The 24,680-nt window shown below is 46.9% G+C and overlaps 1 protein-coding gene across 1 annotated transcript in view; it reads left to right on the top strand.

Annotated features, from left to right (window-relative positions):
* The window catches only part of CACNA2D4 (calcium voltage-gated channel auxiliary subunit alpha2delta 4), a 119,548-nt gene that overhangs the window by 39,112 nt on the left and 55,756 nt on the right, over positions 1–24,680 (top strand). The window contains exons 19-27 of the mRNA XM_059473076.1: positions 374–445; positions 4,672–4,733; positions 5,420–5,487; positions 5,604–5,649; positions 7,094–7,191; positions 9,512–9,605; positions 10,542–10,637; positions 12,743–12,870; positions 16,772–16,852. Coding sequence (XP_059329059.1) covers positions 374–445; positions 4,672–4,733; positions 5,420–5,487; positions 5,604–5,649; positions 7,094–7,191; positions 9,512–9,605; positions 10,542–10,637; positions 12,743–12,870; positions 16,772–16,852 — 745 coding nt within the window. The remainder of the gene's footprint in view (positions 1–373; positions 446–4,671; positions 4,734–5,419; positions 5,488–5,603; positions 5,650–7,093; positions 7,192–9,511; positions 9,606–10,541; positions 10,638–12,742; positions 12,871–16,771; positions 16,853–24,680) is intronic.

The raw sequence follows: 24,680 nt of genomic DNA, 5'->3' as shown, positions 1-24,680 counted from the left end.
GGGTTTCTCAGTTTCCTCCTCTTCCAGGCTCTCAAAGCACTGTGCTAATGAATTTCTGGCTGCCAAACAGTGAAGTCTGTAAGTGAGACTGGCAATTTCATAGATTCCAGATCTTTTATTTTTGCTCAAAGACATATCAAGAAGCTTTCAGGATAAACTATTACTATTCTGTATCACTTATCAGCTTGACTGTCCAAAGATTCTGATCACTGCAAACAAGATTTCTGTTTAAAAGAAGCAAGACAGAGCTGGGGAGGAGAGGGAGCCAATTGTGATTCTTTCTGCCAGCCCCTGTGTGTTAATTACAAGGCTTTGTTAATTCCTGCTGGGTCCTGCTTGGAGACACTAACAGCAAACTTGTTCACCTCTGCAGCTGAGAAGTGCTATGATCAATGGGGAAACAGGCTACCTCTCCATGGATGTGAAGGTCCCTGTGGACAAAGGGGTAAGAAATTCTCCTTCTGTTCAGGTCACCCAGGGGAGTGGATGCTGAAAAACCACAAGGGATGTGGTTTTCAATGTTCAGCATTCCTGAGTGTGAGGATTTCATTGTTTCACCACATATATAACCCATGTGCTAAAGACATACAGGAGAACATCGTTAGAAGTGCTTATTACACCTACCAACATTCTGCTTTCAGAAAGGTACTGGAAACATCTCTCAGCTCCCTGCTTTGTCCAGGCAAAGCCAAAAAGCATGTTGGTCATTGTTTATAGGGCTGTGAAATGAATCAGACATCTTCAAGAGTTACAACAGGGGAAGACCATGCTGAACTGACCTAGGCAGAGGGAGATTTGGAGACTGTTTTGCCACCCTCTTTCTCTATAAAAAACTACTCATGAAAACTTTGTCCCTCACTTCGTCAGGATGTGATTCCCTTTATCCAGGTCCAGGATTAAATTTCTATGCAAATATTTGCAGATGTTTTATGAAAAGCCGTAGTGAAATGGAGACTTTTGAACACTCCCTACCAGCTCTAGGGCAGGGTTATACATCTTCCTTTGGAATCAGTGCAAAATTATCTCGTACATTTATGTTCACTGGTACTTTTTCATTCACATTTATTTAACTCTCTCGAAGATTTTGGCTTTCATCATTTCCTGTTAGGAAGTATTCCAGAGTCCTGCAAGTTACACTGCCCAGAAGTCTTCTATATTTCAGGAAAATTTTCCATCCTTTATAGAGAGCATTTTTTTTTCAGTGGCTGGCTGAACTATTCCCATGCTAAGCCACAGTCAGCATTAATTCCAACAAACCAAATGCTCACAGTCGCTGCTGAAATGGGGCCATTTCCTACTGAAGACACCCCTCTGTTTCCTCTGAATGGTTGTCCTGCTAGATCTTGTCCCTACATTTTTTTTCTCTCTATTCCTGGTGTTTGTAACTCCCATGGACGTGTTGATGGCTTTGCTTTTCTTCTCCTGAGCATTGCTAACATCTGCATTTGAAATATTTGCACACTTTTCAGCTGTTATGATTGTTCCTGTTGACTCTTCTATCATTTCTGGTGCCCAAATACCAGGGCTTCACTGAATTATGAAACTGTTTCCCTGTTGCTCTGCACAGAGCAGCTATTCTCTGCAGTAGGATATTTCTGAACAGGGAGCCCCCAATCTTCTTTCTGCTGTCCCTTCAATTTTTTTCTCCCTCCCACAACTGCACTGGAGCTGCCGCCCTCAATTCTGTGTTTCTTAGCTATTTTTTCCAGTTGCCATTTTTCCACATGAAACCCACTTCTCCTTTCCATCCAGCCTTTCTAATTTTAAGGGCTGTTGAGACACTTTTTTCAGTGTACAGAGAAATGTTCTGTTTTGTCTTACAGATAGATCCCTGTACAGAAGGGCTGCTAAGGCAGAGTCTGTTCCTCCCATTAGATTTTCTTCCCTCCATGGCCTGTTGTTCACTGTTTCTTTTGGTTTACAGTCCTGCAGCTGGTTCTCCCTCTATATCTTATTTAAGCCCACTTTAACTGATTTTTTTGAATAAAAGTTCATGAGAAGCTGTTTCAAGTACTTTATATAAACCCAAATATATTGAATGACCTTTATTTCCTTCATCCATTACCTTAGTTATTCTATCAGAAAAGTAATCAAGGTCTTAGAGCAAGACCTATTCTTTGTAGGTCTAGATTGCTTCTTTTGCTAGCTTAACCCCTTTGTGCACCCTCAATAACACTCTTCTGAGTCATCCAATGCTATCTTTTAGTTCAATATTTTAGAGACATCCTTCTGCTCCCCTACCCAGGGGAAAAAGAAGATAACAAAAAGTAGCCTTGGTAAAGAGATATTATTTGTTCCATTTGCAGCTCTGGAAGCCTTGTGAAGCACAACAGGGGACTGAGGCTGAGTCTGTGACAATTTTACTATTAGCAGAATACACACAGAGTGGAAACCAGAAATGAAGCTTAGTAATTCCCACTTGTACTCTGCTAGCTGATGAAGCAGAGCAGCTTTGAAACAAAGAAAGTGCTGACAGAGCCTTGAAACTAATAGAATGAGGCACCCAAACTGTGGAGAGGAGACCTGAGTGAAGGGGATAGAAATGATTGTGTCAGCCACGTAAATGTCAATACTCCACATTGATTTCAGGAGGGTATCAAGAACAGAGTGAGATAGAGAGGAAAAAACAAGGAGCAAATACAGGAGGCAGTTGTTAGGGAGTTCTAGGGGCAGAAATGCCTTCTCTTACAGCTTGAGTACAGAAGGACTGTGACTGTAAAAGCAGAAGAGAGAGGGCATGGGTGGAAGTTGTGGCAAACCTCTGGTAATGGCAACAGCCATGCCTGGATGCCTAGCACAGCATCCAGTCTGGAATCCACGTGTTTCCAGAGTGCAGGGGATGGCAGTCAGCCATCCTGTCACTGTGCCAGCGTGCCCATGCTCTCCTCCCTTGAGCCCTGCTATGCAGCAAAGTCCTGCCTCATCATCCTCAGCCCCACTTGGCTCAGGGGTGGCTCTGCTTCTTTTCCATGCCATGGGTAAGGGGTGGTACCTCCAGCTGTCTTGGGGCTGGCTGAGCACTCATCAGAAGAGGGGCAGGTCAGGGGAAAAAAGGAGGAGCAGAACAAGCCCTGCTAAAGGAAAGGGTATCAGGGTAGTGGTCAGGTCTTTTCCATGCCTCCCTGCCTCCATCATCAGATCAGACAGGAAGAAAAGGGAGGGTAAATGCCTTTTGTACCACCCACAGCCACCAAAACACCACCAAGTTATATTCTCTGGGGGTACCACAGCCCTTTGGGAGATCTTGCACATTAAGAGAAATAACTTCTTGGGAAGGGTTATTTTAAATTGGAATGGACCGCCCAGGGAGGTGGTGGAGTCACCATCCCTGGAGGTGTTCAGGAGAGGCCTGGACGTGGCACTTAGTGCTGTGGTCTGCTTGACAAGGTGGTGATAGCTCAAAGGATGGGCTCGGTGATCTCAGAGCTCTTTTCCAACCTCAATGATTCTGTGATTCTGTGTGGTCTTGTCTCAGCAGAAGACCCTGTTGTTCAGCAGTACAGTTGCAATGCATGAGAGGGGTGGGAAAAGGGGCTAAGCCACCTGCCACCTCCTCACCTACCAATATCCTGAATGCCCATCAGCACACCTAATGATATCCCCCATCCCTGTCAGCACAGTGAGCACAAACTGGGTGTACTCTGTGGAGCTGGAGCCCTCTGTGCCTCACTCCCCTTCCAGGGCTGCTCAGCTCAAGCAGGTTAGAGCAGGCATGGTTTTCCCTGGGGAACACTGAGTTTTCTGTGTTCCCTCCCCTGTCTCCCACACACATCCTCTCACCTCGTTCTCAGACTGGGTCTAGGATTTTAAACATATTAGGGTTCATATACTGGCATAAGGCTTGGATAGAAACTTTCCAGAAACTTTTCTCCTTTGGAAAAGCGTTCCACTGAAATCAACACTTTCCTACAGGAAAAGGCCAGTCTGGCAAACAGATGAAGTTCTGAGGCAGCTTTCAATAATCTGAAATGTCTTCAGTTGAAATGTCAGTCTGAAAAAAATATTTGCGTGCGAATCAAAATGGCTTGGATTTGAAACAGCACTTTTTTTCCAAATTGAAAATGTAATTTTTTTTTAAACTGATTTTTTTTTAACAAAATTGGAATATGCTAATGTTTTGTCCCACTTTGGTGTGAAAGCAAATGTCAGGAATATCAGCATTTCCTACAGGAGTGGGGAGACTTGGCCCTGGCTGCCCACCCACGCAGAGGATAGGTTTGCCATTCTGCCTCTCCTTCAACTCCACTCCTCCTTCCTATCTGCCCCTGAGCCCCCCTCCAGCTGGAGATGATGATGATGATGATGATGATGATGTGCAAAGCTGTCAGGGCTGCTGTGTCTAGCAGAAGAGCAGCAGGGCCCCAGCTTGGAGGGGCTGAGAGGGAGGGCAGCTTCCCCCCAGCCCTTTCTGCAGCCAGTGCAGGAGCCCTAGAACAAAGAAAGGTTTATCTGCAGCCCTTGTTGCAAAGATAGAGTGGCTGCCTGGATCCTGGAAGTCTCAAGGTGCTGGATATGCTGAATACTGCACATTCATGCCAGCCTCCAGCCAGCCCCAGCAGGGTGAGAGGTGTTGGCTTTGCTCAGCCTTGGGGACATTATCCCAGGCCCCCATCCCACTATGCCCTTGCTCTGTCAGAGGGTCTCTCTTACTCATTCATTCTCTCATTTCAGAAACGAGTTCTCTTCCTCACCAATGATTATTTCTTCACGGACATCAGTGGCACACCCTTCAGGTGAGCAAGGACTTGTGGCACCAATGCAGTGTATCAGAAGTCTGAGCAGCAGACCAGTTCCTTCTCTTCATAAATCTTACTACAAGACATGAGTAGAGCAGTAGGAATAAATGAATTCTTTGTTCCTGTTGCCATTAAAATATTATTTGGGGTCAATTCAAAAGGAATATTATGATTTACCTGAAATTCAGAGTCTGATAGCTATATACCTTAGATAAAGCATGTTGTTTTATTTCAGAGAAATGAGACAGCTTAAATTTTCATTTCCACTGAATATGGTTTATGGTACTGGTGTATGGCTTTAAAAAAACCTCAACATTGTTATACACTGAAAATTATAAAACAGCAAATAACAAATGAAGGAAATTGTGAGGGGGAGGGGAGGAAGGGGGGTGTTGTTTTTTTTCCCCAGCTAAAATGGTTTAAAACTGGCAGAGATTTGAGAAAAGTTATTGTTGACCTGAACCTACAGTGTTGGCCAAAAAAATTGTCACCAGCAATGCCTCATAACTCTGCAGACAGTTCCTTAGTCCCCTGTGCTGAAATCGGATCTCACTTAATCCTCTTCCGATGATGTTCTTTTCTTTAATAGCTGTGGAGGGAGTTAATGTCATTAAGGGTTGGAACTGCAGGCAATGGCACCTTTCCTTGCTGACAAGCCCTCTTGTTTTCCCTCTTGCCTGCAGCCTGGGTGTTGTGCTGTCCAGGGGGCACGGGGAGTACATCCTGCTGGGGAACACTTCCGTGGAAGAAGGTAGGTTAATCTGAAAGGGACAGGGGAGCTACCCTGAACATCACCAGTTCTCCTTCAGAGCCTCTGTGTGTCTGTCTGCTTCCTCACTGAATACTCCATGTTCTCTCTGGTTTCAGGTTTGCATGACCTGCTCCAGCCAGACCTGTCTTTAGCAAACGAATGGTAAGTGGAGGAAATCCTGTCAGTGACACAGGACTTTGTCATGATGTTTGGGCAAAGTTCCCAGCAGTCTGGTTTGAGTTCACCACCCTCTGTGCCTAGGGAAAAGCAGTGCTGTTCAGGGGCTGGACCTGCAAAGACCTGATTGTCTCCAGGCAATTGACTTTCCCCTCTTCTGTTGGGAGATCCCACCAAGACCTGACACATTCCTCTCCAAAGAAACAGCTGAGATTTATCCTCAGTCTGCTGTGCTCACACTTACTTTGTTCCTCCTCACATTGCTCAGAATTGTCTCACAAAACCTACACTATGTCAGACCTGTTAGGCAATTTTGTTGCGAGCTTGGTGAGAGATTGAAATACTTTTTTAAATCCTAGTTTATTTTTGGTTGGCATCCTTCTGAACTGTGCCTAGACCTAACTTCTAGTGAACACGGAGGTGATTTATAACCCCCATTTCAATAGCAAGCAGAACTTACAGTTTTGCTTGGTTTGGATATGAAACAGGGTGAAGCACGGCACTTTCCATTTATTGCTGTGAGGTTTGGGGTTTTCATGAACCCAACATTCAGTCCCACTCAGTCACATGAACCCAGGCTGTATCAAAGCCAAAATAACTATATTCGAGCAGCCCTGCACCCCTTCTCACCTCTCATTATGCTGTCAAGTTTCACAAGCAGCACATTTGAGACACAAACAACGACTTCTCCTTCTTCTACTCCTGACTTCAGGTGTTAGCTTACCACACTTTACATATTCATTTCTCTTAGACTTTTCTCATAAATCACTCCTTTCAGCCTCTTTATGACTTTTAATTCTATCTTATAACCCCTTCCTCTCCCTTGTCCTGACAACGGAGCAGTCAAAATTGGAAGCCAGATTAGAAGACTGGTTTCTTTTATAGCACAGAGCATTTCTAATACATCCTTTTACCTTTGCCAAGCTGTGTCCTGAGGCTCCTGCAGTTCTGTCCCCGTGGGACAGCTTTTGTTGTCACCATATCTCACTGCAAGACCATTCCTCATTGCACACTTTGTTCCTCTGTCACTTACTTTTTCTGCTCCTAGTCTGGTCTCATGTTGCACATGACCCTCTGCTTTTCAGGTCTCTCCATCACACTGTTAGTGTCTACACAGGCACATGTACACATCTTACACAACATAACACAGGAAACTGCTGGCAGGATTTGGAACAGCTCAGTTGTGTTGTGAGCTGATGCTGGAGAGCGCAGCAGGCAGGTTAATTGGTGTTTGGCTTAGTGGCAGGGTTTGACTTACAGCCACACTGTTAGCTTTAGAGTGGGCACAACATGCAGCAATGTAAAAGTAAAGACTTTGCAGCCCAAGGTTTCTTGCTGACTTTCTTTTCACAGTTATTATCATGCAGGAGCCTTTGTTTGACTGTGGTTTCTCTTTGCCCTTTTGGGTTTGTTCTCCCCTTCCCACCAGGATTTACTGTATCACCGACATTGATCCCGACCACCGGAAGCTGAGCCAGCTGGAGGCTGTGATCCGTTTCCTCACTGGAGAGGAGCCTGACCTGGAATGTGAGTCCCAGGCACTGAAAGTGCCCTGCTGGGGTCTTTCTGTACCTATCACAAGGGAGAGGGGACTGTGACAACTGATTGGTCTCAGACTGAGCCCCTCTGGCACTTCTTACACAGGCAGGACTGAACTCAAGGCCAGATCAATTCACAAGTGGAAATGAGCTGAGGATCCACCCCCTTGTGTCTATCAGATGATTTTTTTTCCATTTCAAAGCTGACACATAACTCAGCCTTATTGGAGGTCTCAGCACAGGAAATACTGGAAAGTGGAAGGCTTGAATGGAGCGTGGCAGGGGCTGCACTCCAGGTTTAAGACAGACAGACTGAGTGGCCTAGAGGGGACAATGGCAGGAGAAGCCAGGAAAAGTGCTGAGACAACTCAGTTTCCCAGGGACACCAGGCATCATCCTCCAAGGGCTCATGCTTTAAAAAAACCTCAACATTGTTATACACTGAAAATTATAAAACAACAAATAATAAATGAAGGAAACTTTGGGGAAGAAGGGGGTGTTAGGTTTTTTTCCCCAGCTGAAATGGTTTGAAACTGGCAGAGATTTGAGAAATGTTATCATTGACTTGAACCTACAATGTTGGCCAAAAAAATTGGAGAGATGGGTTTTTTTCAGAACAAGGATTTTTAATTTTGTTTTCCAAACACAACAGGTAACTGATCCAAGAGAAAAAAAATGGTTACAGGATTATTATCTTTCCTGCTCCCCCTGTTGCTCATCCCTTGCACCAGGTCCCATTCTCCTGCAGCTGATACAGCACCACTGAAGAGTGGGATTTCTGTGGGGGCAGAGATGGCCAGCTGTGCATGGGAATTCCTTACAGCAATTTGGTTTTAGGTTATCCTTCAGCCCCCTTAGTGCTGCCAAGTACAAGCTTTTGTATGTAAGGCTGCACCTCAGAGGCACAAACCTTTGGCACAAGGATGGGAATCTCATAAAAGCAAAATCAACTGTAATCCAGTAATCCTTCCTCCCTTGTACAGTGTGAGCAGAGCCCTCCTGGCTGTCCTTGGAGTAGGCTGGAAAGAGGAGATGTATGCTTTGAAGAGGCCAGGGAGGAGGAAAGTTTCAGGAGAGCTGACTTGGAGAAAAATGCAGGCTTGGAAGTGCTGTGGAGGAAAAACAAATATGATTTGAACACATGAATCCTAGACATGGGGGGCCTCAAGAGGGAAAGATCTCATGGTGGGCTCTGAGTTTGAAGCTTGAGTAACAACAGCTATGGAGAGAAGGATCCTGAAATCTATGGCAAAGAAATTTGGGAGAACTTGAGGTAAAACATTAAGGGACACCTGGAACATAAACCCAGAAGGTTTCAGTGCCAGAAACACTGAAATGGTGGGGTGGCTCCATCTAGAACAGCACTGAAAGGAGCATTTCTGGGACATGATGGTCACCATGTTCTCACAGATTATTGCAAGTAGGGCAATACAGAAACAAAGCAGGTCAAATAAATGGAGTTCTAGGGCATGTCATTTAGCACATGACAATACCTTGAACTTTCCTAATCACTTCTTAGCTCCAGTGCAAAGTGGATTAGAGTGGTAGCCTGCACTGTCTTGAGCATCTGGTGAAAACCAGGACAGGAAAATGTTTTGGGACTCACAGGAAGGAAGGAGGGCAAACAGAGAAGCCAGTGATCAAAGGGACAGAGTAGAGACCATAAAAAAGTCTCTAGTGGTTTTGAGGGAAGCCACATGAGTGGAAGGTTTTGGCTGATATCCTCTCTACAGGATGCCCAGAGGAAAGGTCAAGGCAGGGATTTGAGGCAAAGGCTGTGGACAGCCTGCTCAATGAAGGAGTCAAGTGGCAGTCTCATGAATAACTTCATTTGAAAGCCTCTCACTTGCCCACACTTGTTTGGGCACCACGTTTCCACAGAGTTTGCAGGGGAGCTGGTCTGATGATTATGGACATTAGGAAGAAATTATTCACAGAAAGGGTGATCAGTTTTGGCAACAGCTGCCCAGGGAGGTGGTGGAGTCACCATCCCTGGAGGTGTTTAAAGAAAGACTGGATATGGTACTCAGTGCTGTGGTTTGGTTGACCTGATGGTGTTGGGTCATAGGTTGGACTTGATGATCTCAGAGGTCTTTTCCAACATCATTGATTCTGTAATTCTGTGATCTTGGCTGTAGCATCTGCTCCTGTGTTTTCCACCACCCAGGGTGTTAGACATCTTCTCTGCCCTGTAATGGGAGGCCTCTTTTTTATGCCACATTGATCCACTGTGCCACGGGACTCCCTAAAACATCTAGGGAAAAACATGTCTTTCTCTCCTGATTTTTGTTGTTCTTTTTTCTCCTTAGGTGATGAGGAGTTGGTCCAGGAAGTGCTGTTTGATGCAGTGGTCACTGCCCCCATGGAGGCCTACTGGACAACACTGGCCCTCAACATGTCCTTGTAAGTGTACAAGTCATAAATATGGATAGAACACTGCTCTGGGTTTATGCAGTGCCTGAAATAGTCACAAACTTGGCACAGCATACAAGAAACTGCAGAAATAGCTCCAAAAGTTGATAGAAATAGTTCAATAGCTTTAGAAATAGCTTGAAAAGTGTCTCTTAGGAGTAAACTCCGGTAAGCTGGGCCTCCTTGGGAGAGTCTTTAGTATGGTGAGGGTTTTTCTAGTGGAGAAAAGAGAGATTGGTCTTGTCTCTATTGGTGGTACCTCCAGATTGAACCTCAGGAAGATAGTGGACAGGCTTGTTTCAGTGAACAACTTTGTATTTTATTATTTCCAGTGAGGCACTTGTTGCTTGTGGTGTCTTGTATCATGTCTCACAGATCTTCCTTCTTTCAGCAGACAACGTCCTGCTCACTGATGTACATGGCCACTGGACTCCTGTTTAAGTTCCTTGTATCCCTACACAAACAGAAGCTGAGCCAGTGACAATCCTGCTAGGACACACAGTTATCAGCACAGCTTTTAAATAGCTACACCAACACACCCTATTTAGTCACATTCTGCTACCCTGGCCATTCCCTGCATCCCTGATCCAGCCATTCTCCTTCTGCAGTTCCTTTCCTGCACTTCAGCCTTGTGAGAGTAGCCTGAAGCAGAGCTAGCAGGGGCAGAGGAGCTTATGGCCTACTTAAAAGAGAATGAAATAAGCAGACTTCAAAGGTTTAAATCTGAGCACAAGTCTTAAACCTGCCAGTTGTCCCCTGTTGCCATGAGCAGGGAGGAGCCACTGTCACTCCTGGTGTAAAGGGTTATATTGCAGAACTTGGGACCAGGTCTCCAGATGTGGCTTCAAGTTTGAAAGGCCCTCACCCTGGGTCATGGCTGTTCTTGTGAGAACTGTTTGCTCCTGCTTGTGTATTTCTGTCCCACAGGGATACTGAGGCAGGCATTGAGATGGCGTTTCTGGGCACTCGGGCTGGGCTCATGAGGAGTGCCCTGTATGTGGGCTCTGAGAAGATTTCCAACAAGTAAGTGCCTAAGCTGCATTACAGGGTTTCTGTCTGTGTCTCTGGAGGGCCAGCATGAAATCACCACCAGCCTTAGAAATGCTTTTGGGGAGGCAGAATGGAAAGGAGAAACACCTTGATGGCATTAATGCTGATTCACAGAATCAGAGTAGGGGGCCTTTGTGTTCCTCTGGTCCTTTTGAGTTTTTCTTAAAATACTGTCCCAGAGTGCATTCATTTAAATGAAACACTTCAACCATTCCCTGACTTCAGTCAGCTGACACAGAAAATGCCCACAGTCACTCCATGTCCCCAGGACCATTTTGCAGTGCAAAGGCTCTGCACTCCAGTGCCCCAGCAACATCCCAGCTTGGCTGTGTTTGATCTTTCTGTCTCAGTTCCTCTCCCAGATTGATGCTGCTCTGCCTCTCACACTGCCCACATGGCAGCAGCATCCCAGTGCCTTGCAGTGAGGCGTTAAGTGATGTGACTGACATCTGTCACATCCCATTCACTGCCTTGTCCTCTCCCTCAAGGCAGGAGGATGTGTGCACTGAAGGGTTTTGACGTGGAAAGGGTAGTTTGCATTCTGTTGCATTTTGGATATGCATGCTGCTGTAGGAAAGGACAGGTCACAGAGGCACACCAGCAGATGGAACAGAAAGGGACCATGTGGGTGGTGGTCATTAGCTTCTCAGCAGCTGTTTCACTGTCCCCAAGTTCCCCAAATATGAGTCCTACCCTCCAGCTCTGCTGTGCCTGAAAGGTGACACTCTTCATGTGTTTGAAGTAGTCTGAACAACTCAGAGTAGTCAGTCTCTGGCAACAAGGGAGAAATGCTGTGTGCTGCAGGAGGTTAATGTGATAATTCCCACTGCTCATCAGGAACAGCATTCAGTGCTTGAAACAGTCACAGTCACCACACTGCAGAGACAGACCCCCACATATCTCACAGGAGGAGCTCCTGGAATCCCCTGAAAGGAAGGAATCCTAAATGAGGAATTATGATGTCAAAATATACAGCAAAACAAGAGTCTGAAAACAAAAGGACTTGCCAGGCAAGCTGTATGAACCTCCAGGGAAACAAATGACCTGATTTTATGAGGTCTCGCTTGAGCACCCACTGCATGTCTTGTCAAGCTCCCAGGACACATCCTCTTGCCTTCAGAAGCATCTCTTTGCTCAAGTACTTCAGTTCCTGCCTCTCTGGGAATCACAGAATCATAGAATTTGTTAAGGGATTAGAATGGACCTTTAAGGTGATCTGTTCCCAACCCATTCTGCCATGGGGAGGGACACCTCCCATGGATTAAGTTGATTAAGGCATTATCCAACCTGGCCTTGAACACTGCCAGGGCTGGGGCAACCTTCTTAAGCAACCTGTTCCAGCTTCTCACCGGCCTCACCTTAAAAGATTTATTCCCAGTATCTTATCTAAATTTCCCATTTTTCAGTCTGTACCCATTTCTCTTTGTCCTATCACTACAGTTCCTAACAGAGTCACTCTCCAGCTTCCCAGCAGCCCCCCTTCAGATACTGGAAGGTTGCTGTGAGGTCTCTGCTCTGAGCATCTCCTGAGGAGATGAGGATTTTTCCCACAGTTGCATAACGTTATGTTTGGGGTGTGTGGTTTGTTTTTTAGGAGACTGCCTAATCCCCTTTCCTCACCTGCTCCCCATCCCCTGCGGTAACTAATGGCCACAAGCACCTGCGCTTCCCTCGCCCACCCGCTCCCCTGGCACTGCGGCGCTGCTCCCGGGGTGTCGTTCCTGGTATATCTTCCGTGCTGCCCGCTTCCCTCCGGCCCTGCCCGCTTCCCTCCGGCCCTGCCCGGCCCTCAGAGCCCGGGGCCGGCCCGGCCCCACCGCCCGCCGGGGGCTGCCGCCGCGGGCCTGGCCCGGGCCAACAGCGGCACCTGGCGGCGGTCGCGGGAGGCGCGGCGGGCGCGGCCGCCCTCAGGAGCGAGGGGGAGCCCTGCCCTGCCCCGGGGGGACAGCGGCGACACCACCGGCCCTCGCCCGTAGAAAAACCCCGGGTGGAGAGGTGAGGGCGATGCGCCCTGCCGCAGGTGTCCCACTGCGTTGCCCTGAGGAGGGCTCCCTGAGCAGCGTGTTCTCTCCCGGTAGGAAATTCCTGACACAGAAGGACAAGGAAAGCATCTTCACCATGGACCACTTCCCTCTGTGGTACCGCAGGGCGGCCGAGCATCCCCCCGGCAGCTTCATCTACAGCATTGTCTCAGAGGATGAATCAGGTAATCCCAACTTAAACACAGAGCAGACAGAGGGAAAGAGAATAAAAGCTCTTTTCGCACCTCACATCCCACACGGCGCCCATCCCGATACCTTTATCACTGCCTCCCGCCTAGTAGAAAGTGCTGGGACCTGCCCTCGTGGTGTTACCTTCACACCAGTGAGGGGCACAGAGCTCATGGGCAAGATGCTGAAAGATGGAGCTACAAGGTGTAGGGAAGGCAGTCAGGAATGAGCAATGCAGGGCTAGAGAGGAGAAGGATGGAAATGGAAATGCAGGGCTTGGGTGGATGGAAAGGTGTAGAGAGGTGGGAGCTGGGGGAACACGAAGTACTTGTGGGGCTGGAATACACATGAAACATGAGAAGGGAGCAGGAGAGGTGTTGCAGAAGGAAGAGGCACAGAGATGAAACCAGGCTTGGGAGGGAACAGCATCAGCCCTGCTGGGTGACAATAACAACTGGCACTGGTGAGGGACCAGCAGACAGTCAGGAAATCTAAGTTCAGAGGGTGTCATTTTTTCCATCACCACTTTCCATGACAGGAAAGGATGGGTTTGTTATGGAAGATGGTGGAGGAAAAGGGTGGAGAGGAAGCATTGGTGTCCCACACAGCAAAGTTCAAACACTAGAGAAAAGCAAGGAGTGGCTTTTCAATATCTCTTGCTTAAGGTGTTGGTTCCTGTATATTCCTGTGAGTATGCAGGGCCAGCCAGGACCTTCTCAAAGGCTGGAAGAGAGCAAAACAGCCTAAAAACAATAAGCAAAACAAAATATTCATGTGAGACTCCTCCACACAAGGCAAAGAGCCCCTTTGTGCTCTTCCCTGGCCCCCAGCTCTCCATCTCTGTCACAGAGCTCAGCACTGTAGCTGTTAAAGCTTTTTGTGGCACAGTGGTGGGAGTCTGGTGGGTGGGAAAGCAAGTAGAAAAGAGAAGAAACCAGCCTGGGAGGCAAGAGATGAACCAGGATGTATAGGGAAAGGAATGGAAAGAGAAAAAACTCAAAACCTACAAAAGCCTCTTTCTCCCCAACACCCTTACATCTCACTTATAAAGCAAGTGTGGAGAGAGGGGGAGAGATGGCAGGAGGGACCTTTCACTCCCCTGCAAGCTATGGATCTGCTCTTTGGGATAGAGTGTGGGTTGGAAAACCAGGCAGTGATATCCAGTGGGCCTTCCTAGGGCAGCCATTACCCAGGCCACAGTGTCACTGCTGGCTAAACACTGGGCTTGTGGCTTGCTGTGGCTTTCTCAGAAGTCACAGCTGGTTTTGGATGAAGTCGGAAGACAAGGAGCTGGCACTGGTCTTTGTTTTACATGGCCATGGGTTAGAAGCTTAAATCAGGTCCAGAACCCCACTCACCTGGAAACCTGGTGCCTGCAGGCACCTTGTAAGAAGTAGCACTTGGCCCTGAAGACCTCGTGCCCTAAATTGTAAAGGAGATTATTAGTCTGTAGGGATGAGCAGCTGGGCTCAGAGAGACTGCCTGGGAAGGGCCAGGAAATAATTCCCAGTGCTTCTGAGACAGTGGTTTACTATAAAGCAGAGTCCAGGCCCTTCCTTGACATCTGATGAAGCAGAGCTGTCCCATATTTTAGCCAAAATAGGCCACCCAGTTTCTTATTAAATTCTATCAGCTGCTGACGTCCCCTTTTCATGTTTTCCACAAGTCCCCTACTGTGGCAGGAGGTTTTCATGGCAGATGGACTTCTAATCACCTAAGAGGGAAAACCCCCAACAGTTCTCTGTTGGGGAGCAAACCAGCAGGAAGTGACTGCAGGTCATCAGAATCATTTATGCACAGCACCTCCTTCCAGTGTCCACAAGTCTCAGGAATGAAAGGACAGCAGGGAAGCCTCTGCATGTCAAGTAGCACTGTTCTTGCAACCCAGATTTTTAATGTGTTAGGTGGGATTTTTTTTCCTAGAGATTCTGAGTATATTTTGCTTCTTTATCCCATCTCTGAACAAGCCATTTGAGGTTCACCATTGTCCTGGTTTGGCAAAAATTTCGGAGAAAACCTCCAAAGGGGTTTCCTCTTGAAGGAAATTCAAGTGGCCCTCCCCCAGCTGGTTCCAGAAAAAATATTTCCTTGGAGAAAAGTGGGAAAAACTGTTTATTTAACAGGCAAAGCATTCACCAGCACAAAAAAAAAAAAAAAAAAAAAAAAAAACAAAAAAAACCACCAAACTATGATATTAAACAATAAAACCTCTTGCCAAACTGTAGAGATGCCAAACTCAGGAAGCCCCTCCATGGGCTGTAGCTCAGCTCACTCAGTCTCTGTCAGCCCCTCCAGGGCTGGAAATGCCCAGGCCCGGCCCGGTGCCCACACTGGAGCTGCCGGTGCTCTGCTGGGTTTGAACAGGTCCAAGAAAAAGAAAAACCACAGTCCAGGGAGCTTCTCTGCCTCAGCTAGCTAAAATCTAACTAGAAGCAAAGGAGAGCTCTGTCCTGCTGTCTGTCCATGCTGCAATAACACAGTCCAGGAGCAGGAATGTGGAGGAGTGCGTGCAGCCCCCAAACTCCACGCATCTTCTCTCCCCTCTTTGTCCTTGGAATCAGTCTCAAAACCTGTTATCCAGCATATACAGAGCAAACAGCTGGGGATACAAGCATGATATAGCCAGCCCAGGACAACCATAAAGGCAGGATCATGCTCAAGGTGTGTGAGGTGAGTGTTTATTTCACAAAGGTTTTACTGCTTTTGACACACTTGAGCAGGTTAATGTGGCTTTGATCAAAAAGCAAAAACAAAATAGTGGGAGCCTAATGTGAGGCTAAACTGTGGTAGGCACTGAATTGTGCTCTGGACACACCTAAACTGATGAAGGCAGACATGGAAAGGAGTAACAAATGCTGGAGTTGTGGGGAAGGAAAGAATCCCTGACCCATCTGTCTAAGGAAGAGATTTGCACAGAGCATGCAGGGAGGGAACCAGGTGCAGACTATATTGATCAGACTGGCCTTCAAACTGTCCCCTGGCAGTTCCCAAAGAGGTGCCCCAGCTGAAGCTAATCTAATAACTTAAAAAAATACATAGAAATGGAATCTGCCACATGGAAAATTGCAGGCTGGAACAACTGCCCTGACAAGGAGAGATGGAGTTCAGTTGCTTGAGTCTAGCCAGCCATGTGATTTTAAATGCCCCATGGGAGCTCAGAGATCTGCACTGGGCTGGCAGATGTGTCACAGGACCTACAGGATGCTTAAAGCAGTAGCTCAGGGATAATTGGGAGACCCTGGGGCATAAGAGAGTTTAGGCAACATAGTCCCAAAAGGCTTTGTTTCTCAAATGGAGTGTGCTCTGGAAGCTGCTGTGTCTGCAGTTTCTAGTGCTGGCCTGGCTTGGGTAAGACTTAGGCATAAGCCTGGCCTTTGGTGTGCAGATGTTGTCAGAATTACCTGTCCTGCTCCTCCTCTGTCTACAGGGTTTAGATGGTGCATTGAGCAGAACAGCTCTCTGGCCTGAGAGAAACTCTACATGCCCAAAATCAAGGAGACCAGTCTTCTCCATTTTATCACAGAATCATTGAACATTTTGGGCTGAAGGGGACCTTAAAGGTCACTTAGTTCCACACCCCTTGCCATGGTCAGGGATGTCTTCCTTGAGCCCAGGTTGCTCAAACCCCTCCCATCCAGCCTTGGACACTTCCTTTATGTTGAGGATATCACTTTTATCATGAGCCATAAAGGAGAGAAAAATAAAATCTGCTCATAGCCCATTAGGCTGCCTTTGTGTCTTGAAAGATGCAGCCCTCAACATTCTGGGATGTTTCAGAGTTGAGGAATACCTGCACACTGTCCTGGATGGGAAAATGTGGGGGCAAGCTGGTCTTGCTGCATTTTATTCCTCTCTGGGGGTGAGCTAACCAAGCCTGCTGTATTTGTGTCTTGACAGAGGGGGGTGGCCTGCCAAAAGTGGTGACAGTGAGCACGGCTGTGTCTGTGTCTGTGGATGGGAAGATGGGAATTGCTGCAGGTAGGACATTTCTCTTTTTATCTTGAATGAAATGGCTGCATCTTGCACTGAGTGTGGGAGCTGAGAGCTGTTAGCTTGTCATTCAAGGGAAGTGACAGGAGCCACAATAGCTTGTGGTATTGAGAACTAGGCTCAACAGAGAATAATGGAGCAGGTACTGAATGGCTGACAGGCTTCTGGAAGGGAAATGGGCTGCTTGAATGGAAGCTTCCCATCTCCAGTGCTGGTGAATTTGTGGATTGAGACCCTTTTTCTGGAGCAGGAGTAGGTTGGGAAATCTGTGCAGGTTTAAAACTTTGCAGAAAACACTTTTGGCTTTAGAACAGCTTCATGTTTGTGTGTCCCCACTGTTATCTCAAATGAAAAATATTTTCTGCTGGTGTAGTGGATATGTTGCTAGAACTCCAACTCAGAACTATAGATTGCCCGACTTCTTGCTGATCTGAGCTTTAAACTCCTTTTTGCAGACCTTCACTAGACTGAATCTTCTTTTGGAAAATTCATGTAGCACATTATTTCCAACAGAACCCCAAAGCTTTTGAAGATTTACCATTTTCTGTTCTAACTGCTTCAGCCTTAGAAGCAAAACAGAGCAGGCATTTACCAAAACAAACCATTACCAGTAACCCTGGCACCATATCCAACTCAACCACTCAGCATAGGAGTACTGGGGCAAGAGAAGATGTAGCTCCATGGAAATTGTTTTAGACCTGCAAGCAGTGACTAAAGGAAGAGGCTGATGGAACAGGTAATGGAGTTATTATATGCTGTGATGCAAAGCTTGTTGGGAAGGAATAGTTAGTGCTAATGGAGCCTTACATGGTGGAAGGAATGACTGACAGGATGGACACCAAACAACAACTTTGTTACAGGGTCTCCCTGTAGAGAGAAGGACATACAGCAGATACCTTCAGATCACAGTCTGAAGTCATTGCTTTTGCCTAGGCTGGGTAGGAGACAGGGAATGTTCTTCAATACTACTAGTCAGTAAAACTATAGCAAATTAATTTCATGTGATGAAGCATTCCTCAGTTTCCAGGATTTCGGTAGTTCTAGCTGACAGTGATACTCCTTAGTTATCACCTGGGCATTGAGAAAGTACTCATAAGGTGAAGGAAGTGTTATGAAACAGAACATTTCACTCTTGTGCCCAAAGCCAGAAAATTTTTATGAAGTCTGCCCAGAGGCACCTGTGAACAGAGATGGTTTCAGCAAAGTTCACATTAATAGGTGCTTGGATGATAGAAGCTGCTCCCAAAACTGATACCAGCTGACACTGTTGTACCCAGCAGAAAATGAAAGAGCATTGAAACAGCACCAAGGGTCTCTGCACAGCACTGAAACATTTTTCTAGGCATTATTTTGAGAGGAGAAAATAACATTTTTTTAAAAGAAGCTTGTTTTTCATGATCTTTTTCCTTCCCTTTCCTGACCTGTGGGTTAGAGCAGAGGCACACAAGCAGTTCATCTGTGCTGTGGTTCAAGCCCAGCTGGAAATGAAGCACCACACAGCCTCTCACCCCTTCACCCTGGTGAACTGGGGAGGAGAGTCAAAGTAAAGCTTTCAGTTTGAGATAAGAGCAGTTTAATAATTGAAAATTAAGTAAAATACAATAATAATGGTAAATGATGATGATGATAAAAATAATAATAAGGGAAAAACAAGCATGCAGGATGCAATTGCTCACCACCCACTGACCCATGACAGACCTCTCTTCCCAAACCCAGACTGGTCTATCTATAGCAGTTTCTATCATCCCTCTTCTGGGTAACTCCCCCCATTTCTGTAGTGGGCATGATGTTCTGTGGTGTAGAATGTCCCTTTGGTCAGTTCAGGTCACCTGCCCAAGCTGTGGTCCCTTCCATTTTCCTTTGTTCAGCTCCTCACTGGCAGAGCATGAGACAAGGAAAAAAGCCCTTGACTTATGATAAACACTTAGCAAAAAAACCAAAACATTCTCGTTATGAATTCAAAACACAGCACTCTAGCAGCCACTGAGAAGAAATTAACTCTACCCTAGCTGAAACCAGGACAATCTGGCTCTCAGCATAAATTCAAGGAAGGAAACTTCTCAGTGGAAGCACTGGAGCAAGAGCAAGTGGCAGGAGGATCTGGCCCCGACAGAGCCATTTCTCTTCTGTCAGCAGCACTTTCCACAAGCCCTGTGGAGATTTCCACCCACTGAGTTATGCTGAATACTGTCTGTGTGGACATGCTGGGAAAGGACAGGATCCTTTGCAGAGGGTGGAGGAAACAGCAAAGGATAGGGAAACAAAACCATATTTTAAAACAATAACAATAAGGTGGAAAATCTGTCATATTTGGAAGTGATGCACAACCAGTTTTCTTGCTGGCAATCACTAAAGCTGAGACAGAGAAATGAATTTTCAATTGCTTCTGTTCCTTAAAGGTATCACAGTCCCTGTCCCCAGCAGGTGCATGAGGTGGCCTGACCACAAGAATCTTCTGCTGCTCTCACACATGGTGGGCATTCTTCACTCCTGGTTTCTTATGCTTGATGGAACAGCCCATCTCTGATCCATGGGATGGGTGGGCTAAAGGACAGCATCAGGGCAAACACTGTCACCCAAAGGGTCCAGAGTTCTTCATGTCCCCAGCTGTAGCCTGCACTGACTTCAGCAGGAGTGCAAGGGTTTGCTGAGGTAGCTTCCATGTGCTGGCTTGGGTGCCAGTTTATGTTTGTGGGGGTGTTCAGGGAGGAGAAAAGTGCAATATTGCCATTTACTTTTCTAGTAGTGACTAAGGTTCATCAGCTGAATCTTTCATGCTAGTAGTCATTTTTTAAAAAGGGCAATAACTAGTGGTCACACTACCAATTGAAATATTATTTTTCTCTTGAGGGTGTCAGCTTAGAGAGTAAGTAATCTCACTTCCTTTCCCCTCACAGTAATATAATTATCCTGAATTGCTAGATTCTGGTTCTAGGGGACTGTGAGGGGCTGCAGCAGAAATGATGCTGGACAGAGCTGCAGCACCATCCTGGGTACAGGAGATGGGTGAAGGAAGGGGAGGGAGTGTGGAGGCACAAGAGGCAATCAAAGCAGAATGGGATGCAGATTGTTGTTATTGTTATTCTGATGATATCAGCCCTTACTGGGATTGATACCATGGTAATTTAGTTATACTAGCAGAAGTTTGATACCCAGCACTAGTTCCCAGAAAACTAAATATCTGTGAAGATTTGTAGTTTCTGAATAAATGCAGCTACAGTTCTGTAAAAGGGGAACAACAGAGACTTTTTAAGTGCCCCTGTAAAAGAACAAGTGGTATGAACTGGCCTGTCATTCTGCCACTGATCATTACTGTCACTTGTTTGACTTGATGGTGCTTGAGGGGATTTGTAAGCACTTTGAAATGTTCACTATGCATGCAGGGAAGAATTAAGCTGCAGGATTTACAGCCATGCTCATGGGGAGGGAGCACCCCCAGTGCCCCCATGGGGAGAATGCCAGTTCCAGGCAGCATTGGGCCCCTTTTTCTGGCAGATGAATGGCAGTCCATGGCCAGGGCAGAGTAAGGCAAACTGGTAAAATCCAGTGTCCAGGAAGATGACACAAGCCTGGCTGCTGTCAGGGACTGAGGGAGCAGTCAGATGGAATTAGAGAGTTGCAGTCTGGAGGGCTGAGAGGAGGGATGAAGGGGGAAGCACAAGGGCCTCCTTCCTCCCATTTCAGTCTGTCTTAGCTGAGTGGGAAATCCCAGAATGGGTTTGAGGGGGAGTCCAAGCTGCTCCTCTTGCCATTACAGGTGCTACTCCACACTCCAGGTGGAGAGGTGGCCAAATTGAGAGGGAAAGGAAGTGTCCTTTGCCCTGCCCTATCCTCACCCCTTTTCATCCATCCGCTCCTTCCCCCATGGGCTTGGGAGGGGTGCACAGGGGGTTCAGGGTACACGCAGATTTCTTGGAGGAACTCGGGCAGGGTGCACCTGTGTGAGCTGAGTTGGTGTGGTCTTTTTGGTGGGAAGCCACACAGGCAACCCTGGCTTGACTATACCTGTTTCTTGGAATGAATAATATCTACCTGCTATGTTGTGCTTTGGCACTTCAAAGCACTATGCAAACATTAAGTAATGCTTGGATGATTAATTTTCATTAATTAGAAGGCAGCTGTTCTCCTGGGATGTCAGTCCAGTACCTTTCATGCACACTGACTCTGTTGGAAATGAGAAATAAGGAATGGGGATGGCATTCTCCCCAAGCCATGTCCTGCCCCAAATAGCACTGTCATCTGCTCCCTCCCCTGAGTCAGGAGCCTGGGGCTTTCTGGTCCTCAGGCTGCAAGGCAGAAATCACATGGAGCTCCTGACAGAAGCTTTTTGTGATTTAAAGCCTGAGTGAAACTGCTGGAATCTGTGCAGGAGTTCAGCTGTCACTCTGGGCTGTGGATGACGTCTCTCTCATTGCCTGCCCTTCTGGCTGTTCAACTCCTGGGGCTGTCAGCTGGCTGCCAGTCCCAGCAGGGACAGGTAGGGTCAGGTCCATGGCTGTCATGTGGCAGGGATAGCAAACAGGGGCATGCACATGGTGCCCAAGAAAAAGAATCCAAATGGGCACTTGGGAGATGCAGGTTTATTTTACACAGCACTTCTCTGCTGATATTGGAAGTAACTGCTCTTACCAGCAGTTATTGGACCACAGTGAAATCATTATCCCATGACACCAGCAATTCATGCAGATGTATTTGGGGAGAGCTTTAGGTAAGCTCAAACCAGGGCAGAGAGGAGAAATGTTGTCTCTGTTTTAAAGACAGAATTTTGGGACACTGAGTTATCAAGGCCAGTATTTTCAGAAAAGCTCTATACACGCAGCAGGAGCAGATTTTAAAAAAATGTTTTGATTTTTTTTTCATAAGAAGTTGAAACCTATCAGTCTGAAAAGTAGATAATGGGGAGTAATTCTGCCATTTTGCCTCTGCTTAAAATCCAGCCTCTGTCAGTCTGATGGAAGCTCTTAATTTGAAGAGCAGTTCCTGGCCAGCTTGATGTCTCTCCATCTCTTCCTTGGTCTCCAATTTTGGCTACCTGCTGTCTGCTATCAGCAAGCAGGAACAGGAGGTGCAGGTGGCTTTTTCAGCAGGACTGTTGCTGTGGCATCTTTTCAAGCTAATCTGCACACAATTCCATATTCCTGCAGTTTTGTTGTTTGGATGGATAAAACATTTCAACCTTCTCTCTGGAAAGTGACAGTAGCATCAGTAGAAGCTGTTAAATTCACGGAAATAAGCTCTAATAGCATAAGCACCTTTTCCATGAAAATAGCTGCATATAAACTGGAGAATTAAAATTATTTCACTAGGCTGGTTCAGAAAGCAGCATTAAGATACCCATATAAAATATGAGGGTAGCTGATCTCTTGAATGTGTACTGCAGTATTTCAGAAGGAATTCTGTCCCTCTTTTCGTGCCAAAGGTTGTGCCAAAGTTATCTCAGTGCAGAGACTTCTGAGAGTCCCTCAGGCATCACCAGGTGCCTTTATGGAAATCATGGTCCCCCTGGCATGCCTTTATGATGGATAAAAAGAAGGAAGACAACTCATTTTTAGCCCATCACCTGCTGTGTCTGGTCTCTGCCTGACACCAGCCCCTTCTGGCAGCCCCCAAAGCCCGAGCAGTTTCTCATGCATCCATTTGATCCAACAAAATCAGAGCCATCTGAATAGGCCGTGCCCTGGAAGTGAGTCATGGAAAGTGTTAGGGACACTCCTATGGCACAAACACTGCTGGTTTTAGTGCTGTGCCTTCTCCACCTCTGAGCACATCTGTCTGGAGGCTGTTATCAGTGGGTACACTTTGACTGGCCTTAGGGTTGAGACACTAATCCAATGTCAGTGTCCCCATGACATGTTAGGGTGCCAAAACCAGCATCTCTTGCACTCTTCATCCCCCATCTGCCTGCCTGCCACCCATTGCATTCTGCTTACCCACTGAGCCTTGGGGGACACCTGTAAGTGCCCAGGCTGCTTTTCAGGGTGTTCCTGGGGCACACACAAGCTGTTCCATGAGCCAGACAGAACTGAGGTGGTTGTGTTATTTTGTGCTGGCTCTGATCTTACAAACTTTGCCTTTCATCAAGGTTTGGCATCAGTGCTGGGGCCACATGGTTCCCTTTTCAGAGCTGATTATCCTCCAGCCAGCTCAGTGAACAGGAGAGAGAGCAACATCTGCCTGCAGAACTCCAGCTAGATGTCTCCATGCATAGACAGTAACTGGGGACAAGAGGGACAAATAAGTCTATTTTGACCTCAAAAGAATGCTGAAAATAGTAATGTGAGGCATCTTCCATAGAATTCTGCTCACCCTGGCTAGACCTTAGCAATTTCCTTTTCTTCCATGGTGTTTGTGCTGTCTGCATAGGCTGTGATCTTCAGCATGGGGAGCATGCCTCCCCCATGTGTGTGCAGACATTGTCTGTTGCCTTGGGAGGAGTCCTTGTCAGGGGAAAAACTGAAGACAGTAGCCAATTCTGTAGAGTAAATATTTATTTGTAGTCTCTGCTGAGTGCCTGACTTTTTACACTGCTCCCCTTACCAGGGAAAAAGCTCTAAGGGAGTGAGCCCATGCAGGCAGTGCTTCACCCAGCACAGACCCTGTGGGTAGGTTCCTGTGCCCAGGGCCTGCCCTCACCAGCCTTTCAGGGAATTTTCTCAGTGGGACCATAACAAAAAATGGTGAGCAATGAGTTTTAGGGTCTGGTGAGGCATCTGTCCCAGGATATCCTCAACCCCAGTTCCAGGCTGGAGCTACACATTCTTGCCCATGTGTAGCAGAAACCTTCCTGCCTAAGGTTATCCAGTTATCCATCCCTGCTGCCTCTACAGCTCCACTGATTGCCATGGCTGTCACTCTTGGAGTGACAAGAGCCCTTGCCAGTGACTCAGGAGAGACTTGCATAGAGCTGGATCTTTTAGATTGGCACCCAGCGCCTTTGCCGTGTTGCCTTTGCTTGCAAATTATTTGATATAATTTTAATTCCGAGCCGAATTAGAGCAGTGCACAGGTTTCCATAGCAACCATTACCTTGTGCCTTTTGGTCTGACTCATTGCAGACAATTACTCTTGCGCTCCAGGATTCACAGATGCGATAGGAGAAGAATCATGTGCTGGGCTTTCAACTTTTTTTTGCTTTTAATTTCCTTCCCAGCCTCTCTCTTCCATTAACTCCTGCCTGCCCAGCATCAGCAGGGCCCTGTATCCCCACCCAGGGGTGCTCATGGGAGTGCACTGGATGTGTGGGTAAACGATGTGTGAGGTGATTTGTGCGTGCATGTGTGTATGTGCATACATAAAGAGCTGCTCTGCAGTGCGCTGTGAGATCCCTGGGCTCACTGGGGACGTGCACAGACACTCAGAAACACAGAGCAATTTGCACTTCCTCCTGCCTGTGGTGTTTTCCAGGTAGGTGCAGGGTTGATACCTGTGGCCATGGAGTTTTATCCAGTGTGCAGAGGCTGTCAGTAAGCACTGGGTATTTGGGGGACTGCCAAAGTGAGGGTAATGAATAGGACCTTCATTTGAAGCTGTGTGGAGATCCACAGGCTGCCAAGCAAGTGGCACTGGCAGCCCTGACACCATCTGAATCTGTGTGAGTGCAAGGCCAGCTCATTACCCTGCTCACATCCATCCTTCCAGTGCCCCATGTCTTCTATGCAAAGTGCACAAATTGCTGTTGTCTGTAGCCTTAGCACAGGTATATCTGATGTCCTGAGCTCTGTCAGCACCTACAGCTCAGCAGAGGAGCAAAGATGATGCCAAAAAGGAGCAGTCTGTAGATATGAGGATGAAGATGGTAAGTGTCGCAGCAGAGAAG

This window comes from Ammospiza nelsoni, chromosome 5 (genome assembly GCF_027579445.1).
Source record: "Ammospiza nelsoni isolate bAmmNel1 chromosome 5, bAmmNel1.pri, whole genome shotgun sequence".
Classification (NCBI taxonomy): Eukaryota; Metazoa; Chordata; class Aves; order Passeriformes; family Passerellidae; genus Ammospiza; species Ammospiza nelsoni.
The sequence above is the reverse complement of the archived record's forward strand: the minus strand, read 5'-3'. Positions and strand labels throughout refer to the sequence as shown.